At 44.2% G+C, this 14535-nt stretch overlaps 1 protein-coding gene across 1 annotated transcript in view; it reads left to right on the top strand.

Moving 5' to 3' along the window:
- Positions 1-272: 272 nt before the first annotated feature.
- Positions 273-14535, top strand: part of mycbpap (mycbp associated protein) — a gene marked incomplete at both ends in the record, with an annotated part of 32089 nt that continues 17826 nt past the window's right edge. Inside the window, 10 exons of the mRNA XM_080722701.1 lie at positions 273-327; positions 511-639; positions 1251-1357; positions 5307-5310; positions 5632-5747; positions 6693-6843; positions 7854-7972; positions 11809-11912; positions 13463-13571; positions 14261-14453. Of these exons, the coding sequence (XP_080578827.1) occupies positions 273-327; positions 511-639; positions 1251-1357; positions 5307-5310; positions 5632-5747; positions 6693-6843; positions 7854-7972; positions 11809-11912; positions 13463-13571; positions 14261-14453 (1087 nt within the window). The remainder of the gene's footprint in view (positions 328-510; positions 640-1250; positions 1358-5306; positions 5311-5631; positions 5748-6692; positions 6844-7853; positions 7973-11808; positions 11913-13462; positions 13572-14260; positions 14454-14535) is intronic.

The following is a 14535-nucleotide window of genomic DNA, read 5'->3' as shown; positions in this document are numbered from 1 at the left end:
CTGCACAAATTACATTCTGTAGTTTAAAAGTCACGCCTTCAAGTGGTGATATAACCATAACCTAGTTTTCCAACTCACAAGGACAAATTAAAGTCTGGATAAGAACTTCTGTTGAACATGTCTAACTTAAGGTACATGTACAAGGGGCTACTTAGTCACTAAATGGTAAATGGTACATTTATATAACGCCTTTATCCAATGTGCTTTAAAAAGTGCATTACATTCACTTACGGTATTCACTCACACATTCACATATAAACGCAAAGGGAAACATGCAAGGCATCAACCAGGCTCATCGGGAGCAATTACACCACACTGAGCAGCTCAGTACTTTATAGTCACTTATTGTATCACTATAGTTATAGTACATTGTTAAACGTTGCGTCCTAGTGACTATAGGAAGTAGGATAACAATGCACTCTATAGTGCATGTTGGTTCCAAAATTCATCTTAGATTTATATAAACTGTTACACTCTTCTGATTAATTAATTCCCTTCACTCCCCTCCAGAGGAACCTTTGGCCATGGCCTGTTCCCAGGTGCATGAAAGCCAGCCAGCTGATGGCGCTAGAAGCTCTGTGTTCCGCCCCATGTCACAGACAATGGACAATAATGTCTCTCAGCCTCAGGACTACACTGGTGAGATGAATTATGTGTTAACACTGTAGCACAGTGATACCATAACAACAACTACAAAAATGTAAAATTGCCTGCAGAAATTGTTGCATACGACGGTAAATCACCTCCTGAACCTTGTACTAATACTGTAGGCTACTACTTCTATACAGATCTTACAAGCAACACTTAGACAGAGATACAATCAAAGAAACAAGCTTAAGAGTAACTACTGCAAAAACTGGCAACATTAAAGGGGAAGACCACCCATTTTGATTTTGGGGTTTGTATTGGAAAGTACAACTTGATGACATCACACCGTTGTAATACAAACCCCAAAATCAATCTTCCAGTTCTATAGGCAACACAGAAGAGGGGGAACTTTTTTCTATTTCCACACAACTCCTCTAAGTTATAATTAATGACATAGTTCAATATTGAAAATGGGTGGTCTTCCCCTTTAAGCACTTTCAACCTAGCTGGCGTCCATCATTATACACAGGTGAAAACTTTCAAGGAATTTCTAAACAATTGGAAATGAAAACAGCACTTCCACGTTCTTATGTGGCCCAGGCACAGGCCCCAGGCTGATGTTGTTGTTTCTGCTCCATGTGTAAACGTACGCCCCCTTTCAGGACCTGCATGTGTTCGGTTTGATGATCAAGGCATGATTCTCCCACACAGCATCCTGGGTAATCTAGAGGGATTTAGGAAATACCTGGAGAACAAGGGAGACACAGAGGTGAGGAGCGCCTTCAAAAATGACTGTGGAACTGTTTTTAGACCTACGTACATATGTGAATGTATGACACTAGAAAGTCGCGCCGCAAGCGGCGCTCCTGTCTAGCCCCCCTCGCCGAGAGAGAGAGGGGAGAGAGGGGGAGGGGGAGAGAGAGGCACGACGACGACGATGAGTTATATGCAAAGAAATGCAAAGATGTAAAAGTCAAAGTGAGCACAAATTACACACACACACGCGCGCGCGTTTGCAAGAGAGAAAATAGGGAGAGAGAGACGATGTAGAGAGAGAGGGGAGAGAGAGGGAGGGGGAGAGAGAGGGACGACGTCGACGCAGCGAATAGCATTACTTTTGTGCTTTTACTCGAGTACATTTTACTTGAGTACATTTTAGAGAGCAGATACGGCCGTAGGGTGGTAGCGAATAGCATTACTTTTGTGCTTTTACTCGAGTACATTTTAGAGAGCAGATAGGGCCGTAGGGTGGTAGCGAATAGCATTACTTTCGTCAGTACCTTTTTGTGCTGTAGTGGGGCTTATGGTCGTCATTGTCACTGGAGAAAAAAATAGGTGTTGATGCTCTTCTTGTTGTGGGACTCTGCTGTAACTTTCCGTCTGTGCTGTGGAAGTGTTTGCGGGATCCTAGCCAGTGGCGTCAGTTCAGAAAAAGCTAAGGTATGGCAACATGACTGGTGCGCACAGGCTAGGGTTGGGACCCGAAACCGGTTCTTTTTAGGAACCGGTTCCATGATAGCGGGTCCAGAACCGGGTCAATCATTTTTGCCGGTCCGATTCTCTTAACGGGTCTCATCAGCGCGCATTAGCTGTTTGCATTCCATTACAAGCAGCTGTGGTGACGTCAGGCCACCTCTACAGAAGAAATGCTGGGAATGTCCGCGTCACTGAGCAGCGCGAGTCGGCCGCAGCCGTTTGTCCTTTGGGGGGGCCGTGTGTCTCGCTCCACTCCAGCGTGATAGCGTCACCTCCTTCTCACACACGTGTTAATATTAACAAGCCAACAACAACAACAAGATCAAGCATGAAGCCATCAGAATGGTCGCCGATGAAGAAAAGAAAAGACAGCGCGCTGTCACACCGCATGCATGGATGTTACACCGACATTCCTTTGGAACCGAAATGTGTGACACCAATGTCTGAGTAACATTACCCAATGCAACTATGCGATGCAGTCACACATTTCTTTGCCAAACCGATGTCGGTGTAACATCCATAAGTTCCACACGCACGCTGACAGACAGTCACAGAAGCTTGTTCTTCAACAGGGAACAAAATGCGAAAATTGGATTTTACAAAACGGACCCCGTCAGCGTCGATCCCGTTTTAAAGAGGAAAAAAGAGCTTAAAACCAACTTGCTAGGGTTACGTTGTCTTGGTGTTGATGAAGACAAGTTTATATCGGATCTGCAAGCTCAAAAGTAGTCGCGCATAGTTGTCTGAGTTGTATGAGTGGAACGTTAAATCAGACGCACTGCAGTGCAATTATTTACTATAAAATCTACTATTACATTTGCGTGTACAGTACACTGGGACTTGGGAGTTAATCTGTTATATGGGGCTCGTGATCGCGCTGCTGCTGTTGTGATGTGTTACATTATAGACATGATGTCTGCAAAAAAACACTTTCTTTAATATAGAAAACATTTGTATCATAGCCTATTCTTCTTCCTCGTTGTATTGTTGTTTTTAATGTAATGAAAATAGGGAGCTTTATTATGAGGAAAAAACTGGTGTGTTTTCCCTTTTAAAATTGGGTAAAATCGCGCATTTTTAAACACATTTCCTTAACGGTTATCACTTATGTAACCGATAAACTTTTGCTCCCGACAACCCCCCCCCCCCCCCCCCATGGTTTAAGAAGTTGTGTTTATTATGTAATTGTATAATGGATGTCAGAAAATATGAAAAAAAATATATATTGGAACCGTTAAGAGAACCGTTAGGAACCGGAATCGTTAAGAGGGAATCGCTAAGGACTCGGAATCGTTAAAATCCTAACGAGTCCCAACCCTAGCACAGGCATGATACAATTAAGAAGAAGTAGCTCTACATACTAACTTTTATCTTCCCCCCTGGACCCCCTGGACCCAGGGTATGGTATATAGCTGCATACCCCTGCCATACCCAAGTGACGCCCCTGATCCTAGCGATTAGCGAATCGGCATAGAGGTGGGTGGTATTATTCCGTACGTTCTCCCTACCGTTGAGTTGAAGTTGAGTTGGAGTGGATGCAAAGTGGGCGTGAATGGGCTTGGAAGTGGGATGCGGCTTTTGCTCAATTGTATAATAAAGATTAGAGTGCTTGGGATATAAATAGCTTTTGCAGAATAATACACATCTTCCTCTGTCATGGTTTAGACTTTCTGCCTCATGCATTGTCTTGTCCAGGTTATTTCTATGTGTAATACAAGGGTCTTCAACAGGGGGTCCAGGACCCATAGGAGGTCCTCCAAATCTTTGAGTGATAGAAACTTTTCTTATTCTTTTTATAGTAACAACTTGAACCCTAGTGTCCATATTCTGAGAAATATGAAAATATGCCTCGCGCTGCGAGGCGTTGTGAGCTTGTAGATCGACTATTTTCATCAAAGAGGTTTGGTTTAGAGCAGAAAAGGAGAAGACCAAGTACAGAGTGAAAGGTCAAGTTTATTAAGTATTGACGGTTCAAGTGAATATCTGAAAACACAAATTGACATGAATCCAAAATACACAATGATTGTGCTGTCAAACAATGAAACTATATGGAATCTATGAAAAGGTTGTGGGGGTCCCTGCTTCATCTCTCTCTCTCAACTGTCCTTGGCCTGAAAACCTTGTAATATGTTCTAGGTCTAGTTGTTGTAGTTCTGCATTTCAGTCTGCCCTCACTGTTTCTCATTTGTAATCATTATTCATCCCCATGTATACTGTATATTAGTCTTGTTCGGTTATTCCCCAGTCAGTGCGTGTCATATTATTGCAGTGTGTTATAATACACTCTTCCTTCAGTTGTTGAGGCGCGTCCCGGGTCACAGGAGAGAGCATCCAGCTGAAGCCCGGGTTCAGAATGGGGTGGTTGTGGAGGAATGCCCTGTGCTTCCTCCAGGCCACACACACACACAGAGCAACTCCCTGGAGCACTGGAATACACGCGTCAAACAACGCCGGCGTCAGGAGGACTTCTTATCTGGTAAAGGCTGTTACAGTAGGTTAGAGCAGTGGTTCTCAACCTTTTCAGGCCGCGCCCTGCAAAATAATCATATTTTAACTGGGGACCCTCCACACTGACGAGCACTAAGAGTTGAGGCATTACATTTTGTAGCACGGTTCTATTGTGAAAATAACAGATCTACATGCTCACAACGCCTCGCGTTGCGAGGCGTTGTGAGCATGTAGATCTGCTATTTTCACGATTTTAGCATCTAATATTTGACAATTTGGTCAATGTTTCATTAGTCATTTTAGACGTATTAAAAAAAGTCCTTAAATGTCCACTTTAGAAATGTGCATATACTCTTTATACACTTGAACTTTATGTTGGTTTGTTTACTGTTGAGTGAGAAAACAATGTTGCACATTAAGTTAATCATCTGGGGACCCCCTGGGGGTCCCGACCCACATGTTGAGAACCGCTGTGTTAGAGCGAGAATCAGCCAACAGCCATGGCAATAGCTGCAACATGGTTACAGAGAGACGTACAGACAGACAGACAATCGTTAATGCAATGTTTACCAGCAAAAAATTGCCCACAATCTATTTATATATTCAAGATCATTATAATGTAAAACATGCTTTTAGAGGTAGTAAAAGTATGTTAGTTCTGACTAAACTCTGCATAGAGGTCACAGTGTAAAAGAACATGATCATAATTGATCATTATTTTGCATGTCTGCAAAGAATGGTCACCGTTGTTCTCTCATTAACGAGCCTGATACCACATCTCCTCTCCTACACAGTCCAGTAACGAGGGGTATATATTAGACCATTGTTTCCCAAACAAGTATAACATTCGAATGATTAAGAAGTAGTGAAAATAGCCGATCTACAAGCTCACAACGCTGCACGAAGTGACAAGTTGTGCTCTTGTAGATCTGATATTTTCTCTAGTTTGGGTCCTGGGTAAAATCTCACCCTTGGGTCTCGACCTGAAAAGTTTGGGAACTCCTGTCATTTTAGCCTTTACTACTTTCCAACAGGGTTCAGTCAGAGTAAACTGTATATTTTCCAGTTTCACCTTTGTTTCACCTTCGTCTCTTTTGTAAACCTCTGTCTCTCTTTCAGACTTGCTCCACAGGCCAGTGGAGAACTTGTTGATGAACCAAGGTGACCGTTTCAGGCAAATTCAGGAGCAGAAGGAGATTCTGAGCCATGTCCTGCCAACCATACAGTCTGGATATGTAAGACACAGAGACTCACTCACTGTCATAACTCCACATCACGTACAGCTACCCTCTGGAAAATTGTGTGTGTGTGTGTGTGTGTGTGTGTGTGTGTGTGTGTGTGTGTGTGTGTGTGTGTGTGTGTGTGTGTGTGTGTGTGTGTGTGTGTGTGTGTGTGTGTGTGTGTGTGTGTGCAGGCACGTGCACACATACAATAAAGGGGGCTTGAGCCCCTGCCCTTTTATCCGTCTGTAAAAGGTGCCCTCTCCTGACCATGCATGCAGTTTTTACCATGGTGAAAGAAATGCAAATGCCCTCTTTCCATGCCGTACCTGAAGGCAGCATTCAAGAGAATTGCCTTTTCCAAACTCTCCTGAACGACAAATACGTGTTTGTCATACGTCCTGTATGACAAAAAAACAAAAAAAACAAAAACACAAATGTAATGATGTTGACCTTGCAATGTTAAATACATGAAACAAACTGCAAATAAAAAACAATTAAGTTAAAAAAAAAAAAACTCTCCTGAACTTGAGTGCAGCATCTTATGTTGAAATAATTGCCCTCTATGTGTAGAAATCCATGCTGTCTCCAGTATTGATTTGATTATGCTTAGTTCAGTGTGGTATCATATCAAGCACTGAAAATAGCCGACCTCCAAGCAGCGCAACGTGTTGTGAGCTCGGAGGTCTGCTATTTTCGATATTTCACCAAAGGCTAACCCTAACCCCTTTAGAAATGTCAGCCCCTGCCTCTCTAACATTCTCTGCACGTTCCTGTGTGTGTGTGTGTGTGTGTGTGTGTGTGTGCGTGTGTGTGTGTGTGTGTGTGTGTGTGTGTGTGTATGTGTGTGTGTGTGTGTGTGTGTGTGTGTGTGTGTGTGTGTGTGTGTGTGTGTGTGTGTGTGTGTGTGTGCGTGTGTGTGCGTGTGTGCGCGCACACGCGTGCATGCGTGTATCTCAGGGCTACCGCGTGGGCAGTGAGTTCTGGAGTCTTCCTCAGCGGTATGGAGACGAGAAGAGTGGCATTAGTGCCACCCTGACTCGGACGGAGCAGGGGGTGCGAGAGGCGGTTACACGTGTAGGACGGCCATGCATCGCACAGCGGGAGTCAGGTATGCACATTGCACTGACACACACAAGCAATTAAAATGCTATTATTGCAGTGTGTGGTGTTAAATACCACCAGTCAATGTAATTAATAATGTAAGTAATACTCCTCTAACACCTGACTGACTCAGAAATGAGCAGGAAAGCAAGCACATGGGCACGCATGTGTGTGTGTGTGTGTGTGTGTGTGTGTGTGTGTGTGTGTGTGTGTGTGTGTGTGTGTGTGTGTGTGTGTGAGTGTGTGTGTGTGTGTGTGTGTGTGTGTGTGTGTGTGTGTGTGTGTGTGTCTCAGACTACCGTGTGGGCAGTGAGTTCTGGAGTCTTCCTCAGCACATGCACACACGCACACACGTGCACGTGCGTGCGCGCGCGCACACACACGCACGCACGCACGCACGCACGCACACACACACACACACACACACACACACACACACACACACACACACACACACACACACACTAGGGCATTAACGAAAAAGTCTACAAGTCAACTCCCACCAGAGAAAGTTGAAAAAAACTATTAAATAATACTTTCTATTGTGAAAATAGCAGATCGGCTATCTTCACAATTTCTGCCTCTATATAATATTTCACAATTTGGCCAATGTTTAATTTGTCATTTTAGAGGTATTAAAAAGTCCTTAAATTGTCACTTTAGAAATGTGAAGATACTCTCTATACACTTAAACGTTATGTTGGTTTGTTTACAGTTGAGTGAGAAAACAATGTTGCACATTAAGTTAATCATCAGGGGACCCCCAAAATAATTGGGGGGACGTGTGTGATGTGATGACGTCATCAAAAGATAAAGTCGACTTCAACTCAACTTCTTACTGAGTCGAGTCGACTTGCAAAAATCACAAGTCGTTAATGCCCTAACACACACACACACACACACACACACACACACACACACACACACACACACACACACACACACACACACACACACACTCACACACACACCTCTCCACAGTTCTGTGTGTTGTTTCAGGAATTTGTGTTGTTTCAGGAGACGTTGGTGCTGAGTTGTTGCGTCCGGCTGCGCGGGCCTGGGTCCACAGTGAGTACCTGGAGCAACAGCGCCGCGAGCTCAGAGAGGTTCTGGCAGACCTGGACTGCAACCCGCCGGTAACACACAACTCAGACAAGCATGTGTACAGGGTAGTGTAAGCTTAGAGTTGCTGTAGGCTACACTCTCATAGTATAATTCTGTATCAATTTCTTAACATTCTGCCAGCTATCATTGACTCAAATAGTGTGAGATAACACACAATCTCTGTAATTCCTTGCCTCTGGATTTGGGCCCTCTGAAATCTCACTCTCAGTAAATCGCTCAACCAATCAGGGGAGATGTTTGAACTTGAACTATGGGGAAGGGTCTGTTTGTCCACCCGTCCGCCCGTCCGTCCGTCCGTCTCTCCGTCCATCCATCCAGTCGCTAATTTCTACACAGCACCTCTTAGCTCTATAGTGAAAACACAGATGTAGGACACTGACCAATGTCCAGCAATTTGTTACGATTTTAGATTTGCTTGCAAAGCTGTAGATTTGTTGAAACTCATTAGGGAGTTCACACAATTTGTTTTTGACAGGTTTTGTTTAGTTTTGGACATTTGGCACATGGGAAGTGTTACTTTAGTATTTTGCATAAAGAAAACATGTCCTTGTTACCCAATCAAGGCACGATGTCTCTGTCGTCTGCTGCTGCTGCTGCTGCTGCTGCTGGCAAACTGCCTCGATGTTCCCAACCAGCCTGTGTTCTTGCAACCACATGGCACACACTGTTTAAACATTCTGTACACTGAACAAGCCACAACAGCACACACAACAGCACACACATACACATACACATACATACACACACACACACACACATACACACACACACACACACACACACACACACACACACACACACACACACACACACACACACACACACACACACACACACACACACACATTTCCGTAGTCTACTGTCATCCGCCATCAGTGTTGTATTGGTCCGGTCACACGTGTAGACGCCGTCCTGTATCTTTTTGGAGCAGTGTCATGTCTCCCACTCACACGGACATGCATCGCTGTAAACAACCTTTAAGTTCACACCTTGACAATGTTTGCAAACACTGTAGTGCATACATGGGCAACTGGCGGCCCAGGGGCCACATGCGGCCCCTACCTTCGCTTAATGCGGCCCGCGGGTTAATACTGGAATACTGATATATTATAGATGTCAGCTGTTACAATTTCATACATAACCTGCTTTAATTCCTTCAGTCTATATAGTATAGTATAGTATTATTAAAAAATATTTTATGTCCAATGTATTTGTAGTTCATAAAGTTAACATGAGTATATAACTAAATGTGTTTGAATTTAAATCAAAATGTTACATTTCAGCCCAAAAAAAAAATCAGGATTCCAATTCAAAAGAAGCAAAAATAGCCGATCTACAAGCTCAAGCGTTTTGAGCTTGTAGATCTGCTATTTTTGCTTCTTTTAAGTTTTGTATGAGATGCTAGAATGACAAAGTAGAACGTAGCAATATGCAATGTGGCCCTCTGGAGTGAAGGTGGAAATATAGTGGCCCTCTCCATCATCAAAGTTGCCCACCCCTGCTGTGGTGTCACACCAGGTTGATTTAACAAAGGAACGAGCCTGTATGCATATCAACAGACCATTGTCGGACCTGTTAACTCCTGTAATGTAGGTGTTAAGCAACGTGCACGCGACGTCATTAAAATTGCGTCTCCCCCCTCCCAAACATTGAATCACCAATACAACACAGTCTGCCATACTGTATGAACCCCTATAAAATAATATAGGGGTGCCCTGAGCCAAAAGAGTTTGGGAACCCCTGATGTTCCTGCTGCTGTTGGATTTTTTGAGTTTTATGTAATGTTATGTAATTCGTATTGTTTGTTACTGTTTCTTGTTTGTGTATTTGTATTCGCTCAGGTGGCAAAACAAATAAAATTAATTTCTATTAAGAAAATAAACCATACCATACAGAACCGCATGGCCGCTGTCTGTGTACCCTCGCAGCGGCGTGCATGGTCGTGGTGCATGTCCGGCCGTAGAGCAGCAGTGTTGTGGTGCTGTCGGCATGACAATCACTCTATCACTGGGGGTCCTGGAGCACAGCCAGTTCTAGACCACACACACACACACACTTCTGTGCACAAGCAGTGCCCATTAAACCTAATTTAACATCTTGAGTAGCAGGTGTTGATTATAACTCCCCATCTGTCTCCATCAGCAACCTTAACAGCTTTGAAATCTGTTAGTTTAATTCTCCCTCCGGTTATGCAATGCCCGTTGTAGGCTACCTATTGCGGCTGTATGTACAGGAGTAGACTGTTCTTAAAAAGCCGCGAGGAGCTAAGCATGAGCGTTGGCTATTATACTAAACGTGGATGTTAAGTTGCATTATGAAGATACATTACGGTCAACAGTAATTGTCCGCTCCCAGCTCACCCCTTCCCCGTCCAAATTCCCAACTACACTGTGCACAGGTGAACACCATGATTAGTTATTAGCGTGGCAGCGCCCCAGCTCCAGTACCCACACCCACCACCTACTAACACTGCAGTGCCCAAGCTGTCAATGTGTACTGTATACCGGTACCTTCATGACAATAATCTTATATTTACAATGGGCTTATTGCCGCATCCCACTTCCACGCCCCCTTTACATCCACTTCAATTCATAGGTAGTCGTCTAGGGCGTAAGGAATACCGCCCCTAACCCTATGCCGTCCGCTCATTCGCTAGAGAGCAAGAGAGAGAGAGAGAGAGAGAGAGTCTCAGGTTACAAGAGGGAAGGGGGGGGGCCGCTGCACAGGGGGAGAGAGAGAGAGAGAGAGAGAGAGAGAGAGAGAGAGAGAGAGAGAGAGAGACTCAATCGCTAGCCGAGAGCCTGTATCTTACAAGAAGTTCGCGGCCCTTCGGGCCACTCACCTCTAGAGTTCACAGCAAGATACTGTCTGTCTGTCTGTCTGTCTGTGTGTGTGTGTGTGTGTGTGTGTGTGTGTGTGTGTGTGTGTGTGTGTGTGTGTGTGTGTGTGTGTGTGTGTGTGTGTTGCTAAAATGAAAACATTGAAATAATGAAAATAAAACATTGGCAGGCCTATTACAGTAACAATAATAACACAATTAGGCCAAAACTTTTTTTTATTCAATTTTTAACTTTTTTTTTTTATTTAAAAAAAAAAAGCGGGCGTGGACTCTAGATGTGAGCGGCCCGAAGGGCCGCGAACCTCTAGTACAATACATTATGGCTCCTACAGTAGGCCTACCCATTGTCAAAGTATCCCTTGTACCCATTTGTCCCTTTTATGCTCATATACAGTGTGGTGATCTCAATCTGTCTAGAGTCCAGGCCAGTATTTAATGTCAGTAATATGTCATACTGAGGACAGCATGGTACTCCAGATAAGGGGTTTTGCAGATTTACCTACATTCTTTGGACAACTGAATATCCACTGGCAGCATTGGTCCTTGGCGATATGCACGCAGAGTTTGAAGTTGATTGCTTGGGCGGTTCTCGAGATATAGGGGGCACACATGCACACAAATTCCATGTTCTCATTGTCATCCTTTGCCCTCTCTCTCACACACACACACCAAGATACACACAGACCTGTAGTGGTGACATAAGAGGAGATCATAGCATGTTTTCTCATCTACTATGCAGTATGCAGCTAATGTGGTCGTTAGATCTGAAGTACCTATTGACAAACAAAGACACGTCCTGTTGTCAGCCAAGTAAAAACCAGGCTTACGGTGCTTGACAGAACATTGCCTTTGACATCAGACAGATTTGTACCTTAAGCCTAATCACAGGTACTCAGCCACAAAAGAGCTTTGTTATATAATATCCTCAGTCCTAGCAGCAGCGCTACAGGGTCCGAATAATGCTGGAGTGTTGGGTGTTTGTACTTACTATTGTTTCACTCTGTACAGGACATTGCCGTGTTGGCCGGTAAACCTTATGTCACAGGCTGTGAGATCCCGTCACTGGAAGGGGACAAAGAGGAAGAGGAGCCGAGGGAGGAGGAAATGAACCGGTAAGATGTTAAGGAGTGACTGAGTGGCTTATTGCCGCGGTTCCCAAACTTTTTTGTCTCAGGGCACCCCATAACTATTGTTTTAATCCGAGGCACCCCTACATTATAATTTTCACTCCCAGCACATATCATTGCTGTCGGGTGGAAACCTTGTATGTCCAAAACCGTTGTATTTATCATCTATAAAATGTACTAAACTAGTGAAAACAGTTTAGATCTACAAGCACTCAACGCCTCGCGATGCAAGGCGTTGTGTGCTTGTAGATCGGCTGTTTTCACTAGTCATCACTGTCAGGTTCTTGCCTGACAGTGATGATATTTTAGTGATTATGTTGCGAGGAAAACGTTGAGATAATAGCCATTTTGGTTAGAACTGACTGAAAATAACTTTGTACTTCAAGTTTAAAATGATACTAAATATTTGTTCAAGTGTCCAGATAAATTCCAAATAATATTATCAAATGATCTCGCGGCACTCCTGGACTGCCGTCGCGGCACCCCAGGGTGCCCCATCACCCACTTTGAAAACCCCTGGTCTAATGATTGAATAGCAGCGGGACTGACTGACTGACTGACTGACTGACTGACTGACTGACTGACTGACTGACTGACTGACTGAAGGCGCTTCCACACAGACTCCGTGAAATGTGTGATCGCACGCATCCCATTCATTTCCAAAGACAGAATTGCGTTCTATACGCTTAGACTCTGTGTCCACGTACCCGGTGTGAAACCGCCTTAACTGATGGTTACAAGACTGGCTAGTTTACTGATTGGCTGGCTCCAAGAAAGACTGACTTACCCTATAGCAGTCAAAAGTTTGGACACAGCTTCTCACACACGTTGAATGTGTGTGAGAAACTTTTGACTGGTAGGGTACTTGCAGCCAGTGGCGTCAGTTCAGCAAAAGCTAGGGTATGGCAAAGATGGGAGTCCTCATGGATAAGAGGCATTACATTTTGTATAACACGGACACACAACGCCTCGCGCTGCGAGGCGTTGTGACCATGTAGATCGTCTATTTTCAAAATGTCTGAAAAAAAAAAAAGAATTTTGGCTGTTTATTACACAGGTTTCTACGGTTTCTTGGGCTGGATATGGCAGCCTGGAACGGGGTTGTTCAAGTGCAGCTAAACTTGGCATGTTAGTATGTGCCACAATTAACAATAATGCATTGCACCTGTGCAACTGACCTGCGGAACCTGGGAATATACCATTTTGTCAAGATGGGAAGAAGTGTGGACAATATAATTATGATACCTTGTTAAAGTGACCATTTTGTTACATTTTGCATTTGTAGTCATTTTAACAATTTAACAATTAACAACATAATTACCAGCGCAGATAGACAAAGAGACATTCATGGATTTGTATTTAAATTAAAGTAACTTTTATTTTCCCTCCTGGACCCAGGGTATGGCAGCTGCATACCCCTGCCATACCCAATTGACGCCCCTGCTTGCAGCAGGGATAATTTGATTATTGCCCTCCTTCCTGACTGTCCGTTAAAGTTAAAGAGAGTGACGCAAAAGCATTGGTCCTCTCCACAGTGATCCACTGGCAGGGTCGGGTGACGTCATGTTGGACACTCTGCTGATCCCGGCCCTGAGGTTCTGTGGCCAGTCAGCCCACTGGACCGGCAGCTCCACCTCCCACCAGGTACACACACTGCACACTGTTGCCACCAGTTAGCAGGGGTCGGAACACGCACGCACGCACACGCACACACACACAGTCACACACTCACAATTACAGTGTGGTTGGCCCAGGCCATGTCTCTCTCTCTCTCTCTCTCTCTCTGTATGTACATAATTATTCGACAGAAATATGACATGACCCTGCTGCATTTCACCATTGAAAGTCATGTTTACTTTCCACACTCTGTGAGGTTTTTGATTGACTATTTTCACAATAAAACATTTTATTTGTTTTACATAGCCTATTTGGGAAATATTTTTGTCTTGCATTGATGTTTCAAAGAAAATATACTTCATAATTCGTACTATGGAATTATTTTCGCTTGAGTATATATGTCACAGTTAGTTTGAGATTCAGTTAGATTGAGAACAGGAGCGCTCGTTTTTGGGCACAAGGTGGAGCAAGCGGTGCCTCATTCAGGGAACTAGGACTAATTTGACTGAGGTAGTATAGGGTTAGGATTAGGGTTAGGTTTAGGCCTAGGGTTAGGAGGAACAATGAGACCTGGGACCAATGCAGTCAAATGCTCTACCACTGAGACATGGGCTTCTTCCACATCCAGGTGAACTAAAACATGCGCTCCTTTCCCAATCTAACTGGTTTCTCAAACTAACTGTAACATATACACCACTGCATCTGTCCATATCCAGGGAGAGGTGGGGATCAGTGTCAGGATGAACTTTGAGGCCCTGACTGGAGAGAGAGCCTCGTCGCACCTGGAGGTGCACAACGAGGGCAGCACCGCCATCTACTACAGCTGGCAGCAGCTGCAGCTGCCCTGCAGCTTTCCTAACCTGGTGGCACAAACAACCACTCCACACTTCTACTTCAACTCCTCCACAGGTGGTACATATCATCGTTGTCGGGTGGAAACCCTGTATGTCCAAAACCTTACTTTTTTGTTATCATTTTAAAAACGATTTCA

Source organism: Nannobrachium achirus, assembly GCF_963921795.1.
Source record: "Nannobrachium achirus genome assembly, chromosome: 3".
Lineage (NCBI taxonomy): Eukaryota > Metazoa > Chordata > Actinopteri > Myctophiformes > Myctophidae > Nannobrachium > Nannobrachium achirus.
The sequence above is the reverse complement of the archived record's forward strand: the minus strand, read 5'-3'. Positions and strand labels throughout refer to the sequence as shown.